The sequence below is a fragment of the Mustela nivalis genome, assembly GCF_964662115.1.
Source record: "Mustela nivalis genome assembly, chromosome: 5".
Classification (NCBI taxonomy): Eukaryota; Metazoa; Chordata; class Mammalia; order Carnivora; family Mustelidae; genus Mustela; species Mustela nivalis.
Window position 1 is genome coordinate 151,985,310 of NC_139024.1, and position 18,056 is coordinate 152,003,365.

The 18,056-nt window shown below is 43.6% G+C and overlaps 1 protein-coding gene across 5 annotated transcripts in view; it reads left to right on the forward strand.

Annotated features, from left to right (window-relative positions):
- The window catches only part of LOC309865112 (uncharacterized protein), a 335,985-nt gene that overhangs the window by 180,742 nt on the left and 137,187 nt on the right, over positions 1 to 18,056 (forward strand). For 2 of the 5 annotated variants that reach the window (XM_082731332.1, XM_082731330.1), the window contains one exon: positions 8,955 to 8,995. The exons of the other annotated variants lie outside the window; for them this stretch is intronic. In XM_082731332.1, the coding sequence (XP_082587458.1) occupies positions 8,955 to 8,995 (41 nt within the window). The remainder of the gene's footprint in view (positions 1 to 8,954; positions 8,996 to 18,056) is intronic. 5 annotated transcript variants of the gene reach the window in all.

Here is an 18,056-nt window from a genome sequence, read left to right on the forward strand (position 1 = left end):
CTTCCTTTGCAGCTTTAGAGCCATACAGAAGTGATCGTCTATACTGAATCACAGAAGGCATTGAGCATTTCTGTGCCAACTGTGTGAGAGCGGGGACTCAGGAGAGCCTCCGTCCCATTCCCTGGGGAGATCCTAGGGCTCTGTGCCGGGAGGAAATTGCTTCCTGTGAGAACCGAGTGTTCCCCTTAGGAGAGCTTGCCTGACCCCAGAACACAAATGTGTGAACTTCAGGACATGACTTAGGCTCTCGTTTCAAACCGGGCACTTGAGTCCGCTGAGCTATGGCCCAGGCTCTTGTAATTTTACCATCAAAATGTGAAATGCCACTTGGACACGCAGTGGGAGGTCGGTCGGCTCTGCTTGACCCTGTGATCACCCTCGTCTTCCAGTTCGGATTGGATGTCATCCCACTCACAGAGCGAATGTTGTCCTGTTTTGGTAGACTTTGAAATGTTGGTCTGCAACCTAAACAGAGAAGTGACTTTGCCAGAATAACAACTGTGAGAAACAACTGGTTCTGGGGGATAAAGCCTTGACTCAAAATCAATAGATGAGGCCTTTTTTTTTTTTTTTTTTTTTTGGCTTAAAAGTCTCGGTGCGCTCTGCGTAAACAGAGCAACACTTTTCCTCAGTGCGGACAGAATTGGTGGATGGAGCTTCAGAAAGTTTGTCCCTGCTTTAGTTGGGTAGAGGGTTTAAATTCTTATTCGTGGAACTTTATGAAAGGATCGGAGAAAAGAGTGAGAAACGAGAGCAGATAGGAAGAAGAGGAGGTATCGGTGGTTCTGGGCAAAGGGTTGGCAGTTACCCAGGGCACGGGGAGAGATGGGCAGAATTCCAAGCAAGACAAGCAAAGAAGACTTTGCTCTCTCTTTCTCTACCAAATAAATGCTGGTTTTACTTGATGGATGGGGCAGATTATGAGGAACATAATCTTGAGAATCCTGTCTGTTGGAGGTAGCCGGGTCTCACCATTTTTCATTCAATATTGACTAAAATTCTCTGTGGTCTAGTAGGCTCTCCTGGCCTTCCTTCTTACTTCCTCAGACCTCCTACTGCCTTGGGTGGCCCAGTCCACACGCGCTATAAGCCTCTCTCCTTCAATAGACCTTTGGCTCCATTCCCTACTCCGATTGTGGTTTACCTCTTTAACTGTTTCTGCCCTTTGGGTCTTGATCTCTATAAAACCTGTATGAAGTAAATCGGTGCTAGAGAGTTAATAGGTATTTTATCCAGGGGATTTGATACCCAGGACACTAAGCCACGGGTGGGGATTTGGGTCTCCTGGTATGCAGCCTAGAAGAAAGTTCTAGAGCCGTAGGGCTTCGTGATGCTCCTGTAATCTTGTATGTATTGGCTGATGGAGCTGCCATATGTAAATACACTCAGTGTGGTAAGAATATTTTGGAAATGCATAGTTTTCTGTTACCAGCGTCAGAGATTTTCAGCTGGAAAGGACCACCACTGGTCTCTTTCTAAAGATCACAAATTGATGGATACATGTAGGATTTGTTGCTATCTCAGGATAAGAGAAGGGGGTGGGAAGGGGAAGCCAGCCCCTGAAGTTACGCTTCTCACGCTTCTCACCAGCGAGCCAATGATGGGCCCGGATGAATGAGACTGGCCATGTGTTTGCATTCTCAGGTTAATTGTTTGTTTAGCTGGTGCTCATTTGGGGCTCAATACCAAAGCCGTTTTACCTAAAGTGCCTGACTTGAGTCGTGGTTGTGACTATTTATTGAAACATTCTAGGAATCAATCTAGCTTTGATAAGAGGAAAGGATAAATAAAAGGGTTATGAGAATAATTCAAAAATGACTCTTCTTGGTACCCCCCCCTACCCCTCCCAAAGAGAAATCAAGACTTAGTTTTTTCTTCTATCAAGACCTCACCCTGGCTAGCTGGCCAGGTTCTTTTCATGTGGCATCAGGCCTGGAGTTTGTGTGAGTCCGCAAATGGACAACAGCAAATGTCCAGCCGTCTTATTGGTGTCAAGCCTAGCAAATTGGCAAATTATAGGAATACACCAAATGCGTAAACAAGTTTGCATGAGCCAAGTTTTCCAAATGGGGACGGCAGCTGCTGGTTCTGTTCTTAAGAATAGAAATGCCCCTCCTGATCTTCTAATCTGTTATTGCCCTAGGTTGGGAAATGTCAGCTGTAAGGTTTATAGATTTAGGGCTCTGGGATAACAAGTTCCCTCTTTGAACTTTTCAGCTCCAAGAGCTGCTTGTTATCCAAGCAGAGGTAGAGAGCCACATTTATGCTTCCTTGTCTAATTCGTGAGCCATTCACAGCATTAGTGGTGGGCTTAATTTTTTTTATTTTTTTATTTTTTTGGTAATTGGTGCAAAAGTTCATCAGTAAACCATGGTAACTTTCAGCAAAGTTTGCCTTCAGCTGCTGAATGCTAGTCATCCTGATAACTGGAGTGCAAACCTCTTAGTTTCACACTTGTTTTGCTGTCTGAACTTAATTGAGCCTAAGCCTATCCTCAGGGTACTGGAAAACTCGACCCCTTCCTTCCTCTGTCCCTCCTTAACACCTAACTTTTGAGTCTCTCTTTCCTTCTTAACCCTCTTCCTCCCCGAAACGTTGACGGGAGAAAGATAAGGTTTTATTCCTTGGAAGATTTTTGGTGCCTCATTGAGATTGAGTATCTATGGTTCGTTACTGAGTGCTGAGCGTGGGAGGGGGGCATTTCCTGGTAAGTCAGTAAAACCCGCCTTCTCTCTGGCTATCCATAAGCAAGTGGAAGCAGAGGGGACTCCTGACCTAGCTGGTCTTCCGCTTCGATCAACACAAATTGGTAAACCACTCGGTCTATGGACGTTTTCTGTGCTGCTCTAGCGTCCGGAGAATATTTCCGTGGATATTTTATTCCCATAGAGAAACAAAACCTAGATCTCCAACCACCATTATAAAACCCACAGAGTGCTGGGCTGTCATTTCGGCTGTAGACTCCGAGCGTGCCTCTGGTTGTGTTCTGGGCGGTGGGTGAGGGTGCGTCTGACAGGGGTGCGTTGTAAGGGCAAGACCCCTTGGAGGATCTAATTTAGTGACGTTTTGCTGAGCGCGCTCCTTGCTCCACATGTTTCTTCATATATTTTACAATTTTAAATTTAGAGGTCTGTTAGCTGACTTGACTCAGGCCTAACAATTTTGGGATTCTGTAAAACCTACGTCATCACTCGGTATAAGTCTGATTAAAACATTAGCCCTTCTTGGTTAAACTGGTACTATTTTGTGGACCGTGTAGAATACGTGTATATTTCACAAATGAGCCGACTCAACGGCATTACGTGAGTTGTCCTTATTTTGGCTCGTGCCCTGCCCCAGCTTTAAGTTTTCATATCGAAATCTAGCCTTTAACTACTACTTTAAAATCTCTGCCTTTTAATTTTGGATACCAAATATGGCAGAGTTATTCAGGTGGCCAAGTCGACTTTTTCTGACCTTGAATGTGGTTTACTGGTATTACATTAAAAAAAAAAAAAAAGTCAGTATTTGCTGTTTTAGGATAGCATAAGCCTGTGAGATTTTCCAAAGATCATTTTTAAAGTCTGACATGCAGCTGCCTGACATCTACATTTTTAGCCAAAAAGGCGTCTTCCTTGCCTTGGGATGTAAGTGACCCTGGAATGCAAGGCAGTGATGCTGAGCCCTGGGTTAATCTTTGGACACTTCATATCTGACAGACACCAGCATCTGGGGGTTTATACCGCATTGTTCTTTAGGTCTAGAAATAACATTCCCCTAAACCTGATGATAGTCAGGGGAATGTTTACTAAGATTGGTTTTCTTCCATTTGCATGGTTTTAAAGCTGGAGGTAAAACACAACACAACTGTGATTTAAAAAAAAAAAAAAAGAAAGGTGTCATTCAAAAAATAATTCATGCCAGGAGTAAGGTTGAAATAATCCCGGGCACTCCTGTTTTGGGGTGGAAGTGTCATCAAAAGATGTATTCTTTGGTTAAGGGACATACCGTGTCCCTGTTCTGTAGTATGGATGCCAGATATGTACGTTTACGTTGGCTTTTTGGAGAGAGTGTATTTTTCTATGCATATACAGTCAGGCGACGGCATTATTATTAGTGTTTTCCAGCAGCCGGACCAAAAAGTCAAAGGAGATACTTTCGTTTTAATATAATGTTAATGGAGTGTGGATAAGAGAGTCCTTTGTTGAAAGTTGAGCTGACCACAATTCATTTAAATTCAGTCAAAGAGCTTTTGGCCCTACCGTGTAGGGCATATAATCTTGTTAGAAAGCTCTTTAAAATCAATAAAAAAATAAAACAACCTTAAAAGTGTGGTAGCACTGAGTTCATCCTGTAAGAAATAAAATCTATTTTCAATTATAGGACTCAATTTTTTTAAGGGTACCACGGGGTGTTTATTTAAAAGAAAAAATGCTTTTATCCTGTATATTTACTGCTGTTTAAAATTATATATATATGTATATACATATATATATATGCACATATATATGTCATTCTTTGTCCTGAGAAACATTCCCGCCCTCATCCATTTCAGAGCTAATCCTTGAGGCGGCCATTTTGCTGAAAAGCAGTTAAAGAAAAGCTGTCTGTCAGCCTGGTCTGGCTCTTGCCGAGAGCGAGTGGCTAAGTGCATTTCTGAACACCCAATGTGAGCTCTAGTTCCCGATTTTTGAATGAAATAAAATTAAGGTCAGAGAGTCAAATATAAACAAAATCTTGCGGACAGAGCCCTCATTAGCATCCAGTCATCCATCTGAAATCTGGGAGCTGGGAGACCATTGTACTGTTATCACGCTGATACCGAGCTGATAGGCAGTCTGATGGAACCGGCTGGCTGGCCCTTTCGAAGGGCAGCTGATAGTAATGGTGCAAACTCAACAGAAAAGTTGAGTTAAGACTGCAGGAGGTGTTTTCTATCATTTGGCCTTGTTCTGTTGGCTGCTGGCTTTTGCTTGGCAAGAGGGAGGCATTGTTTTGATCCTCCAGCTAGAGAGATTTTAATGTCCTTAAAAGTATTGACGGTGCACTTCTGTTCCGGCCTCTGCCCAACAAGACAAATAAACAGAAGCAATGCGCTGGTGTATTGGGTAGGAAAACCCACCCAAACTTAAAAAATTCACATAAACCTGAAAAGAAGGTGCTTTTTCTTTTCTTTTCCTTCTTTTTTTTTTTTTTTGAGTCAAAATAGAAGAAGCCTCTGATTACTGAGTACATGTGTTCTTTCGCCTCAAGGCATAGTGAGGAAATGGGCACAGAATTTTGGAAAATGGGTTAACTTCAAATATTTTTTCTTAGAATTGATAGTATATTTGGATTCTTAACCACTTCTATGGAAAATTAAGAGTTTTTTTTTTTTTTTTTTTTAATAAAATTAGGTAGCATCTTACAAACTTAGGGTTGTTCATGTTTCTGCCCTGACAAATTTATGAGAGGAAAGTCATGCTAACAACAGGGCCAATTCCACTAATTAAAGTCCTGCCCAAGTGCGTTAACATGATATAGATGTTTGCTTTTAATAGAGCTTAGAAAGGGTACTGAGTCCTGAAATGTTCTGTTTGGAAAGCTTTGCTCTATAAAATTTGCCTTTAACACGGCTGATGACTCTTAATTAGAATGATATACTTGCTGGTGTGATGTCTTACTTGAGAAGAAACAACACCCGTTTGCCTAAGTATTCTTATTTTTAATGCATTAAGATACCTTTCTTGGAGCATGGCTGTTTCTGAGTCACGGGTCTCCTCCGCTGTGTTTTAGGTGTGAATCACGGTGCTACAGTGAAAGGCAGATTTATTGCTTTGAGGGGTATTCGTGTGTATGATTAAGGGGTGGAGGTGGAGGACTCCAAGATTTACCTCCTTCCTGTTCCAGTGGGGATAGTGGAGCAGAGTGAGTAATGGCGTAGTTCATAACGCAACAGACCCTTCATCTAGAGACCTCTAGCCAAAACAGGAAGATAAAACTCAAAGGTTTCAAATGGGAGTATACAGTATTTGAAACACTGTGGACAAACTCATTCAGTGCCAGCAGTAGAGTCCTCCAAATGTTCCCATCTTACTCTTTCCAGATTTCCATTAAAAAGGGGGAGTGTATCCACGCTGGTTAAATTATGTAGGTATGCTTAAATTTTGTATCTCTTCGTCCCGTGCTTTTATTTCTGGACATTCTTAGGTTGTTGGGACATCAGAGGAATGCAGTGGCCTCATTACAGAACACAGATTATTTTTGTGAGTTCTTAGGATGGAACGTTAGAAGTGTAATGATAAATTTAGCGGCGTTATCTTTTCTGGAGCTTACCAAAAATTAGCCTGTTTCTTTGAGTCTTTCGTTTTTATTTATATGTTCTTCATTCCAGTTTTGAAGTGATGAAATGGGGGATTGGGAGGGGATAGAGTTTTTCCCAACTCGTGTGTGTGTATGTGTGTGTGTGTGTGTGTGTGTGTGTGTGTGTTTAGAGCAAAAGGGTTTAGCTGGCCTTGGAGAGGGCTTTATCCCATGGGATTTTTTTTTTTTTTTTTTTAACAGTGAACTACAGAAGTAAAATGGGATATAATGGGACATCCCATAATGTTCAAATGGGTTGTTTCATCACTAGTGACTCTAGATCCAGGCTTCTGTGCTTAGTTTGTTTTCATGTCCTTTACAAATCGCAGACAGCGCATTTAGAACGACCATCACCCTCCTCTCTTTGGAGTTGCTTATTTCTGAGAGTTTTCAGGTATCATATAATGCGATGAGCTCTTTTGCCTTGTTGGGGGGCACTCAATTCATGAAAAGTGACTGTCACAAGTGATATTTTTATGTTAAAAATACTCCTTTTACCCTTGACTTTGGAATGTCTTCGTGGTTGGCAGTAGACTTCTTTTAAAGACGAAGGTAACATGGGAATGTTTCCAAGCTCTCCGCTTTCTCCTCTCTGCCTGAGGTGACTAAAACGTTCCCATAAATAACTGGTACCCTTTTGAACTGACCTTCAGGTTCATGGGATATAAATATCGATGCCCTTGACATTCCTTGGTCTATGCACAGTTTAGGAGGCAGAGTATCTCCCGATAACTGAAAGCAGGTGAACCAGTGGGTCGGTAGTTGTGGTCTCTCCCTGATCCTCATAATTCAGGGGGAACCCTTGTCAGAACCCACTTTCTGGGCTTTGTGCAGGAAGAATGTCTCATGAGCAAAGGAATCTGCAAGTTCAGGGCTTCTAGTCATTTCTGTACCTAAATCTCTCAGATTTGGACCTCTGTTAGTCTGGCCTTAGAGTAAGATGTTTTCTAGGACAAATAAGCAGGGACTTGAGTATGGCTACCCGGTGATATTGAATAGTAGCTGAATTCTTCGGAGCAGGAGTTCTCTGATTCAGCTTTCCGGTTCTACTACTTACTATCAGTCTCACCCTGGGCAGATGCTTTGACTTCTCTCTGCCTTCATTTCCTCAGCCATAAAATGGGGATAATAATGTATTAAAAGTTAATAACCAGCTACCCGGTTGGGAGTTAGCACTTTCGTAAAGATGTCTTCAATATGGGTTGTAAATGAGTTTCCAGGTATCCTGCCCCTATGGAGATTAACCTACAGAAGCTGAAAAGTTCTCCAATTAGGAAAAAAAAAAAAAGATCTCTCTTTGGAGGTTTGCCCTCTTGGAGTATATATTTCATTCATGAAAACCATTTATTAAAAAAAAAAATGAGGATATAGCCCTGACATTGCAAAAAAATGGTTTTAACAAGTTTGATGTTGCTACTGGTTTTAAAGTAATTTTTCCGGTTTTATGCAGTGGGTGGATTGGAAATAGGAATATTAGAAAACTTGGTTCATTGTATTGTCAAGCATTATTGTGAGTCTTAATTTATATATCCATTGTACTGCAATTTTAGTTGCAAACTACCCCCTGCAGGAATCATTATAGCACTTGAGGGGATGGAATTAGTGCACTCTGCTGTGGGTACTTTTTTTGCTAAGAAGTATGGGCACCATGAGATGATACTTACCCATCTGTCGGTTGAAGCATTTGTATGTATATTACCTGAGCACTTAGGCCTGCCACCAAGAGAGAGGATCTAAAATGGAGAAGAAAGATGAAAAAAATCCAAAATAAAATAACACGATGGGAATAACAGAAGCCGCTTGCAAAGAATACCTAAACTGTTCTTAAAAACAGATTTAATAGCCAGTCAGCAAAACCGTTCACTAGTGTCTTTAAGAAACAAAGCCCCATCTACCAAGTTGAAACTGAAGGACAAAATCTGGAAATTTTCCAGGGAAGTCAAACCATGCAGACTTCTGTATCTCAAATTCAAGGGAAAAGAAAATCCAATCTACTAAGTAGCTTCTTACATTGATTGTGTGCTGTCAGTGTTTGGGTAGACCCTGAGACATTAACTGATTAAATTCTTCCACATATGTGGTCATAATTATGGCCTCCTCTATTTGGAGCTTCTAAACGTGTGTTCTTGACACGTGGGACACTCACTAAATGAGGAGGGTGGAGCAGAGTGGAACATTCCGGCCCCAGCTTACTCTTTCCTAAAAAGAAAGAGTAGAGAGACCTGTTCAGTTCACTTGTCAAATTGTTTTTTGGTTGCCTGTGCTTTGTAGCACCTAATAAACTCTCGTCACATCTAAAAACACTTAAAATTACTTAGAATCCGTAGTGAAATAAGACTCGTTAAACCAGTTTTGTAACGTCAGTGCTATATTCTCTCTTTTTTTTTTTCCAGTATATAAAAAAAATCCTCCATCTGCCTAATTTTCCCTTTCTAGTTACATCAGATACAAAAATACTCTGCGCGGGTGGGGAGGGAGGGGTTCAGGTGTACCCCCGGGAGCCTTGCAGCTACTGTCCATTGTGCTGTGGGCCCTCACGCTGTTGAATTCCACTTGGGGGATAAGATATGAAGTGTTTCTTTGCTTTGCTTTTTTCCCTCCCCTATATTCAGTTTTCTTAATTTTTTCCCTAGGTGACCCCCACCTCCAAGGACAGAGCTCTTTCACCCATATGGTAAGACTGGGGCTTGGTCTCCAATCATTCTTTGTGTCTGTGCGCCATGCGACACCCTGTGGGCTCCTGACTTGGGAGCATTTTGGTGGCCGTTGGGGCTGCAGAGATAGAATCCATTTCACCGATGGCAGAAGTGGAGGCCCAGAGAGCTGAAGAAACCGGCCTGAGATCGTCGACCAGTAACAGTCAGGACGATGTCTAAAAAGGAGTGTGATCGTGCCTTTCCCACTGAGGCGCTCTGGGAGGAAGGCAGGTGCTAGGATGCTGGCCTCCGTCACGGTTAGCCGGCTGCGGTGGACAGACTGAGGAGTGGCAGGAATAGGGTATAAAGGTAGAAGAAGAAGGAAGCAAGCAGGGTTTGCTTGAGGTTGTACTGAAAGGAAACCCTTTGGGGAGGAAGCCATGAATTCTCTTCCCCTGATACAGGAAGAGAAGAGGAGATTTAAACCTCAATGAGGATCAGATAGTTTTAGTTGTCATTTACCCTCTATTGAAACTGGAACAAGGGAATTTATTCATCAAGGAATTTAGGGTAATGGAATCTGGACAGTTTGTGGTTCGACCTTCTCGCCTCCTTGGGTCCCTGCTACCATCCACTTTTCCGAAAGATAAAGCAAGTGAAAACGCTTTCCAGACCTGATTGAAGGCAGAAATCTCAAGTGAAACCTCTGGCTTCCATCCTGGGGTGAGGTCACACGGTCTCCTCTTCGCTGGGTTTGGGTCACCATGTCAACCAAAATGCAAGGCGTGTTGCCATGCTGCTCTTTGGGCCGTCTGTTTATCAGGTCGGTAGGAGGGAGCTCTTGGGTCAGGTGTACAGTCTATACTATTATTCCGAAGCCCACGCAAGGATATGTGTGTCTTTTCTTTATCAGTGGATAGTTTTAAATGCATGTGGGAAAGCCGACTTTTAGTTGCGACCAGTGGTATGGCCTTGGCCTGATCTGTGCTTACTCATATTCTTAAATTCAGTCTTGTCTGGGCAAGTCTGGAGGCCTGGTGTTTTGGTTTCCAGGAGTCTATTTTTGTCATTGTTTGAGGAACCTGTGGGAAAGACCTTGTTCTATGGGAAGACCTAGTTGACTTGGACAAGAAATATTGGAAGGATAGATCACCATTGCTGGTGCCTTAGACAGTCCAAGCGGTAACTGTATATTAAGTGTATGCCTCTAAGAATAATGCTTATGGGAACGAGTAATGGTTAATGAGTGCTTACGATGGGCCATGAGCCATTCTAAGTGTTTTACCAATCTCAGAGCCTGAATTGTGAAATCTTCCCATCTCCTACGTTTGTTCAAAGGAGGTTGTAAACCGATGGAGGACTGTGTATGTGAACCCAACTTCAGAATGTGTTACTGGAGGGGAGGAAGGTTTCAAGGGGAGCATGCTGGCGGTCCTTTGGGTTAGTCTACAGTTGACCCCTCCTGGAATCATGGTGGAAACCTAGGGAGATTGGACAGTGTTTAAAGTGAAACCAGAAAGTGAGGAGAGCCCACTGACCAGTATCTGTGTGCCACATTGCATATGTGAGGTGACACCAGTAACTCTGTCACAGATTGGGTTTGGCAGAATAAGAGTAGGTGTTGTGGACAGCGGGTGGAGGTAATGTTGTTGGTATTTCAGCCGCTAAACTAGTACATTGGGCATTAGCACCTTTGACATTGGTTTTTGTTTTCTGTTTTTTGCTTTCTGTTTTTTAGTTTTTCTTTTTATGTTGTTTTTTGAGAGAGAGAAAATGTGCTAGTGGGGAGGGGGGCCGAGGGAGAGGATCTCAAGCAGACTCCATGCTGAGCAGGACGTGGGGCTCGATATCATGACCCTGAGATCACGACTGGAGCTGAAATCAAGAGTCGGACGCTCCACCAACGGAGCCACCCTGGGGGCCCTGACATTGGTTCTTTTTTTTTTTTTTTAAAGATTTTATTTATTTGACAGAGAGAAATTACAAGTACACTGAGAGGCAGGCAGAGAGAGAGAGAGAAGGAAGCAGGCTCCCTGCCGAGCAGAGAGCCCGATGCGGGACTCGATCCCAGGACCCTGAGATCATGACCTGAGCCGAAGGCAGCGGCTTAACCCACTGAGCCACCCAGGCGCCCCTGACATTGGTTCTTGATGGCGGAGAACCCTGCTTGGGACTGAGCAGAGGAGGAAGGCGGCAGATACCATGTGATGGATGGGGAGACGGTGTTCACCAGCTTCTCTGTCATCTCCTGGGGAGTCCACGACCCCTGCATGACGCGGGTGCCCAGGACGAGAGGAGGGAGCGCTGCTAATTAGAACGGAAATCCTTCGAAATCATTCTGTACTTCAGTTTGGGCCGTGTTTGAGGACACGAAGCCCAGAAACTCCGATTTAGCAGGTGTTTATTCTGGCCCCCCACGATGCCTCAGTCCTATTAGAATACAGTGACCGTACTAGAAGTTGCCTTTTTGGGTTCGTCTGAAATAACTTATTCTAAGTTAAGTGCTCATGTTATTGAAGTGCTAGCTGTAATGACAAAGGAGGAATACCAGTCCGTTCTTGAAACAACAGGAGACAGAAACCACCTGTGCTAGAATCAGGGGAGCGCCCCCACCCCAAGGAACCTTATCTTGCAGAGGCGTTGATTACTTTTGCAGTTGTGTACGTCTAATATCTAATGCCTGTTTCTCCATACCTTTCCAGCCCCAGGTTACGTTTGACCAACTCGTCTCATGTACCCTCATTCTCTGTAGCCATGCCAGACAACCAGGTGACTCTGAGTTTGTTTCTTGAATGTCTTGGTGCACTGGCATAATCAATGTCCTCCAGTCTAAAGTTGCTTCCCCCACCCCCACCCCCAGTTTCCCTGTTGGAAGGGACCACCTCTCTGCAAACCCTTTTCCCCTGCCCCAGCCCCTCTGTTCTGCCTCCACTGCCTTGATCCCACATCTCCTAGGTGCCCGTTGGAAACCCGCTTGACCTGCCAGGTCTTCCGTTCGACGGGCAGCTGCCCAGGAGACGCTGATACATATTTGCATATTTCCCATCCTGGGCACTTCAGCTTACTGACTGAACAAGGGATTATTTCTCCAGGGTCACTGTAAACTCTTTGAGACTGCGTGGATCAACTTTTTTTTTTTTTTCTGAGCTAGTTTCCTCATCTGTAAAATAGTTTACTTCTGAACACCCAGAATAGTGGTTAGCATACAGCAAGCACTCACTAGGTGTTGGATTTTTAAGAGTAGACGTTTGAGACACATGTTTTCAACACAGAGTTTATTTGGATTATATGACGGTAATGGCAACGGCTTCTTTATAAGTTTTATTCTTCCTGAATGCCCAACCTTCCTTATGTGTAAGAGCGCTTCCTCCAACCCGCTCACACATACTTCCCTGGGGCCATTTAACTCCCACTAAAAAAGCAAATGAAACTAATCTCTTTGGTTTGAAATTGATTCTATCTAGACTAGAGGGAACACGCTAATCACCTTGGCTAAGTGCTTTTTGGCCAAAGGTGTAAAAGCCTAATTTTATTTTGGTATGTGTGTGTGTGGGTGGGGGGGGGGATTTCTGTCTTAAAATTTGGGATTGTGGAATTTGCATTTTGAACAGCACTAGGATCTCAAATTTAACGATAGCTATTTGCCGCGGAAGGAGCATACATTTTTGGCCTTTTGGTTGAATGAAGTACAACAAGGCAAGATTTCTGTGACACTGTATTTACTTCTGTTACATTCGATTTAATTTCTACAAAAATAGTGCAAGTCCCCCCTCTCCAGTGCTTTTGTGGATGTTTAGAGACCTTCATTTTCCAAAAGCACGGACTGTTTTTAAGGCACAGTACTTAGGGCTGTCAGCCTGCCTCAGTTTCTTTGTCAACAAGCATAACCCCAGCCACCTGCATTCCTCCCTGGAGTGTTTGGCTGAATGGCTCTGAGCTCGTAAAGTACTTTGAATTTCTTGGATGAAAGGATCTTTAAGTACAGGTCTTATGAAGGTATTATATGTGGGCTTTCTAAACTGCCGCCCAGCCTGTTTTGCAAGAACACTAATGCACTTCTGGGCTTGGAGTTGTAAAAAGATGTGCGTTCGGAACCCTCAGGCTGCTTCTTGTGAGGCCCGTGTCACTGCTTGCTTACCTCTAGCAGAAGTGCTCTCCGCGCGGCAGGGAGCGACAAGCATGCACACGCAGAGCAAACATTTGGACGCAGAGTTGCCTGCGTCTGGCTCCCGTGGTGTTGGCCACCAGGAAGTGCAGGATGCCGGAGCATCCGGGGGCCTGTGGGTTCCTGGACCGGTGGCCTCAACTCTTCATGGTTGACATAATCACGACACTTACGAGAGCATGCGCGGGTCCTTTGGAAGCAGTAGAGTCGAGGGGAGTGGGGTGGCTCTGGGAAGGGACACTAAGGTTGCAGAGAACTGGGTTTGAGTTCTGGTTCTTCCAGCTACTGGCCCGGTACCCCCCCGTCGGCCACCTGCCCCGAGCCTGCTTTCTTTGAGGTGCCCAGAGCCGGAATGCGAATGCAGGGCACAGGCTATATATCTAAATATTTGGAAGTTACAAATCAAAGTAAAAAACCAAACCAACCAAACAAAAACAAATAAACAAAACAAACCCTAACTGTCATTATGTTTAGCAGTTTTTCTACTCTGAGAAATACACCTTCATGACCACCTTAAAGGCCAGGTTTGAATTTTGAGTTTCCAAATTCTTGAGAAGGCTTCGCCTGGCCAGGTGCCATGAGTAGAAGCACGGACCTGATGTTGAAAATCAGCTGAGTCTGCCTGTCCCCACCGTGCCTCATGGGGCTCGGGGTTTTCCGTCAAAGCCTGGGCGAGTATCCAGGGGCAAATTCTGCCCAGTCCCGAAGTAAGGGAGCTTGGGCTGTTTGGACAGGGAACGTTCGGGTCCTGTTGCCTAAAAGATAATACAGAAGGGGGTTTGGGGCTCCCGCTGGCTGTGTGCTTTTGGCCATGGATTCTTCTGGCCTGGAGCTAGGATGCATACGGGATTGGTATGAGTGTTTATTGCAAAACACATATCGTTTTGCATTTTTTTTTAATTTTATTTATTTATTTGACAGAGATCACAAGTAGGCAGAGAGGCAGGCAGAGAGAGAGGGAAGCAGGCTCCCCGCTGAGCAGAGAGCCTGATGCGGGACTCGATCCCAGGACCCCGAGATCATGACCTGAGCCGAAGGCAATGGCCTAACCCACTGAGCCACCCAGGTGCCCCTCGTTTTGCATTTCTACAGTGTTAATATTACCTAAGTGGAGAAGACTTCTAACAGGAACGTTTCAGCTTTCAGTTCAGCTCAAATCACATTACACGACGAGGAGAGGGAGAGGAACCAGGTGTGATGATGCCTCTGGTTCCTGTCTCTCCAGGGCCAAGCCCGCTGTGTTGTTACCTCGGTATTTATTTGTTTGGCAACACATAGTCAATACGGGTATATTGGTTACCTCCTTTCTCCTAAGCATTCACTTAGTCACGTTTGTTATGTCTGTGTGCAGACACGACGTCCTGCCTTTATAGAGCTGACACTTCAATACGAAGAAACAGGAAATAAGGTTTTTTTTTTTTTTTTTTTTTAAGATTTTATTTATTTATTTGACAGACAGAGATCACAAGCAGGCAGAGAGGCAGGCAGAGAGAGAGGAGGAAGCAGGCTCCCTGCTGAGCAGAGAGCCCGATGCGGGGCTCGATCCCAGGACTCTGAGATCATGACCTGAGCCGAAGGCAGCGGTTTACCCACTGAGCCACCCAGGCGCCACCTAAGGTTAAATATATATAAACTTGTTAGAGTCCTTGAAGATGGCTTACTCTTCATTTATTTACATATAAATTGTGCCCCCGCCAGGGACTAGAATCCTGGCCTTCACCAGAGATTCCAATGGAAGAGTAAGGACAAAACGAGACTTTAGCATTATTGTGTGGAACGCTGTTCGTTGTGGGGCACCCTCACGCCCTTTGGGACTGAAGTTCTGGACTTTCTTTTTCATTCAACTCATCAGCTGTCTACTCATTCTCCATCGCATTTGAGGCATTATCGTAGGCTCTATGAGAGCGTAAACATATTAGATGAGGCTTTTTCATCCTTTAGCATTTATAATTTCCTGGAGGTAATTTGTAAGATGAGATCAGTTCTTGGTGTCTGATAAGTACTTGAACATCAGCACTTTTCACTTACCTGCCTGCATCCCTGTCAACAAAGTGACCTATGCTCCATCCACTCTCCTGTCTCCTTCACCGGGGCAGGGGGATATCTTGCCTGCACCAAGCCACACAGTGGGTGCGTATTAAAAGAATTCTTTTCAACGCCCTGGAATGCTGTCCTTGGGATTCAGCTGACTTCTCTCAATGGGGACTCATACATCAAGAAGGCAGTTGTATAATTATCTCAGCTACTGGGAAGCCACTGAGAAAGCACTTGCTGAATCGGGGTGTAAATTTATTGTGAAGTTTAACACAGGAAATGTCACACCTTCTTCCCTTTTCTTCCCTTCCACTGGGATTGCATTTAAAAGTTTTCTTTAAGAATAAATATATTATTTGATCATTAAATGATCTATCCTAACTGGTTTGGGGTATGTAAATACCTTCCTGGAGGTGACTTGACTTTGGTGAGGGTGGGGCAATCTGGGTCTTGTCTTTGATAATTAAAGCAGCTAGAATGAAAACTATAAACAATGGTTGTGAGCCATAATTTTGACAATTAGGAACTTCTTACCCCGTAGGTAAAGGGGTCAGCCAGTCTTCACTGAGTATTTATAATAATCAGCTCTCCTTTGTAGCTTATCCCTATTAATAGGATTCTTATATATTTCCTACAGTCTTTATGCAGATGTTGGTTAATTTTCACCCACAAGCTATAACAGGTAAACTTTTCATGTGAAAGAAATTCAGGAGGTGTTTGGAGAAAATGGAGTAGAAAGAATGATAAACCCAATTTTATGCTTTTTTTTTTTTTTAAAGTAATTGTATTTTAAGGAATCAAAAGCAGTATCTTTTGGGGTCCATATTTTATCTTTTAGGGGAGATTCCATCTGCATATAACATTCTTGTTTTGGGGGAACTATAGTTCTGGGGGCAATTCTAATTCTAATGAGTTGTCTGATCCTGGGCAAGTTTCTCAACAGATCTGGCTCCTCCCTGTAAAAGGAATGTGCTAATTTTTGCATTTCTCAGGTTTCTTTGAGGTTTTAGAGTTTGGTGATTGACCTATCACTTTAAGTTGTATAGTATTTCAGGACCCTGGCTATATAGTATAATCACTCAAGAGTTTTGTTTGTTTGTTTGTTTGTTTTTGTTTTTGTTTTAGATTTACAAGTGTGGGCCCTGGCTACCAGCATCCTGATTTTGTCAGTGTAGAGTAGGGTCTTAGGATATGTCTTTTTTTAGAAAGGTTCTCCAGAGCTGCTTCTGATGCACAGCAAGAATTCAGAATGACCAGTTGGCTCTAAGTTCTAAAAAGGGAATGTAGTATGAGTCCTTGAGAATTTAAGAAAGCTACAGGATTGCTTCTAGGACTCTGTTTTTATAAACTACTACAATCAAATGCATAATATCAGATATGATGGAATTACAGTGACTACTGTTGTGTCTGTTGGAAATGCCATTGAGAGACAGAGACGCAGGAATTGATATCGAAACTAGGAAGTAGTGTGAATAGGAGACTTTTTTTTTTTTTTTTTTAAATTTTGCTTTGGCCTTATTTACTGAGATCTGACCTTTCTGATAGGTTTCATGACTCCTTTGGAATGCAAAGTTGGGGATACTAATATTTGCCACCGGGCAGTATTTATTTAGTGATGTGAGAACCTAGGGCCATGAGTTGACTACATGTGTGATTATTAACAGAACCCAGCAAAATGCTACCAGAAATAATGACACCTTTGTTATCACAGTGACTTTTTTCCTTTCCTTTGCCAATGGCACTGAAGAAAAAGTGATATTTGTTATCAAATCAGGCTGAGAATTTACAAATGATAACGAGTTAGAGGGACTGCATTCTTGCTAGTATCTCACTCTTGTGAGTCCTAAATATCTTTCTCCCATGGAAAGATAAAAACACTTGACCAGGGCCATAAATCTGCTCTGTCCTCTGTCACTAGGGCCTGAGGAAGTATGAACAGCCGTGACCCTCTCCGGCTCTGCTTTTATTGAAATGATGCTCATACTTATTATGTGGTGATAGTTTTAAGAGGATAGACGAGAAACAGTAAATACATCAGCAGAATTTTTCAAGGAAAGGAGATACATGGCTTTCTGGAGGGCAGACATGTCCTCCTTGCGGTGGTGGTGCCTGCTGCCCTCCACATCTTACATCAAGCTTTGTACACGAAGTGGGTTGTGAGACGGATGGGCTGAGAGTAAGCATCCGAGCCCAAGCCCAGCGCTTCCGTGTCCTCTAATCCCCTTTCTGCTTTTTCTTGTCAATTTCTCTTGCCTTGATTGCTGCCCGTATTTCAGGCAGGGGCACGTCCGTTTTAAGCCGGTAGCCCTGGGGTCAGTGATGATAGACATGGAATGGTTAAGACAAATTAAACTTCTTGAGGTGCTTGGGCGTCTCACTGGGTTGGGGCCTCTGCCTTTGGCTCGGGTCCTGGTTCCAGGGTCCTGGGACTGAGCCGCTCGTCAGGCTCTCTGCTCAGCAGGGAGACTGCTTCCCCCTCTCTCTGCCTTTCTGCCTGTTTGTGACCTCTGTCTGTCAAATAAATAAATAAACAATAATTACAAAAAAAAAAAAAAGGAAAAATTAAACCTCTTTATTTTGAGAGCATTCAAATGATGTTTTATGGCACCCTGGGAATGACAGAACTTTGGAGACTAGATATCTCCACGTATATTCTGGGCCAGAACTCAATACACACATTACTGTTATCCAGAGGGGAACGTTGTTATTTCTGGAGGTTATTAGCAAGTCCGTGGATTGCTTTTGCGGGGATGCCGTGGGTTGGGGTTCTGCTTGTCTCCAGCCCTAAGCTTCATGAATGCGCTGGAGTTGACCTAAACGGGCAGCTCGTGTGACCACATCTTGAGTGTCGCTGGCACTTTTTTCTTGGTAGATCTGTCCTCAACTGTTTTTCCTTTTCA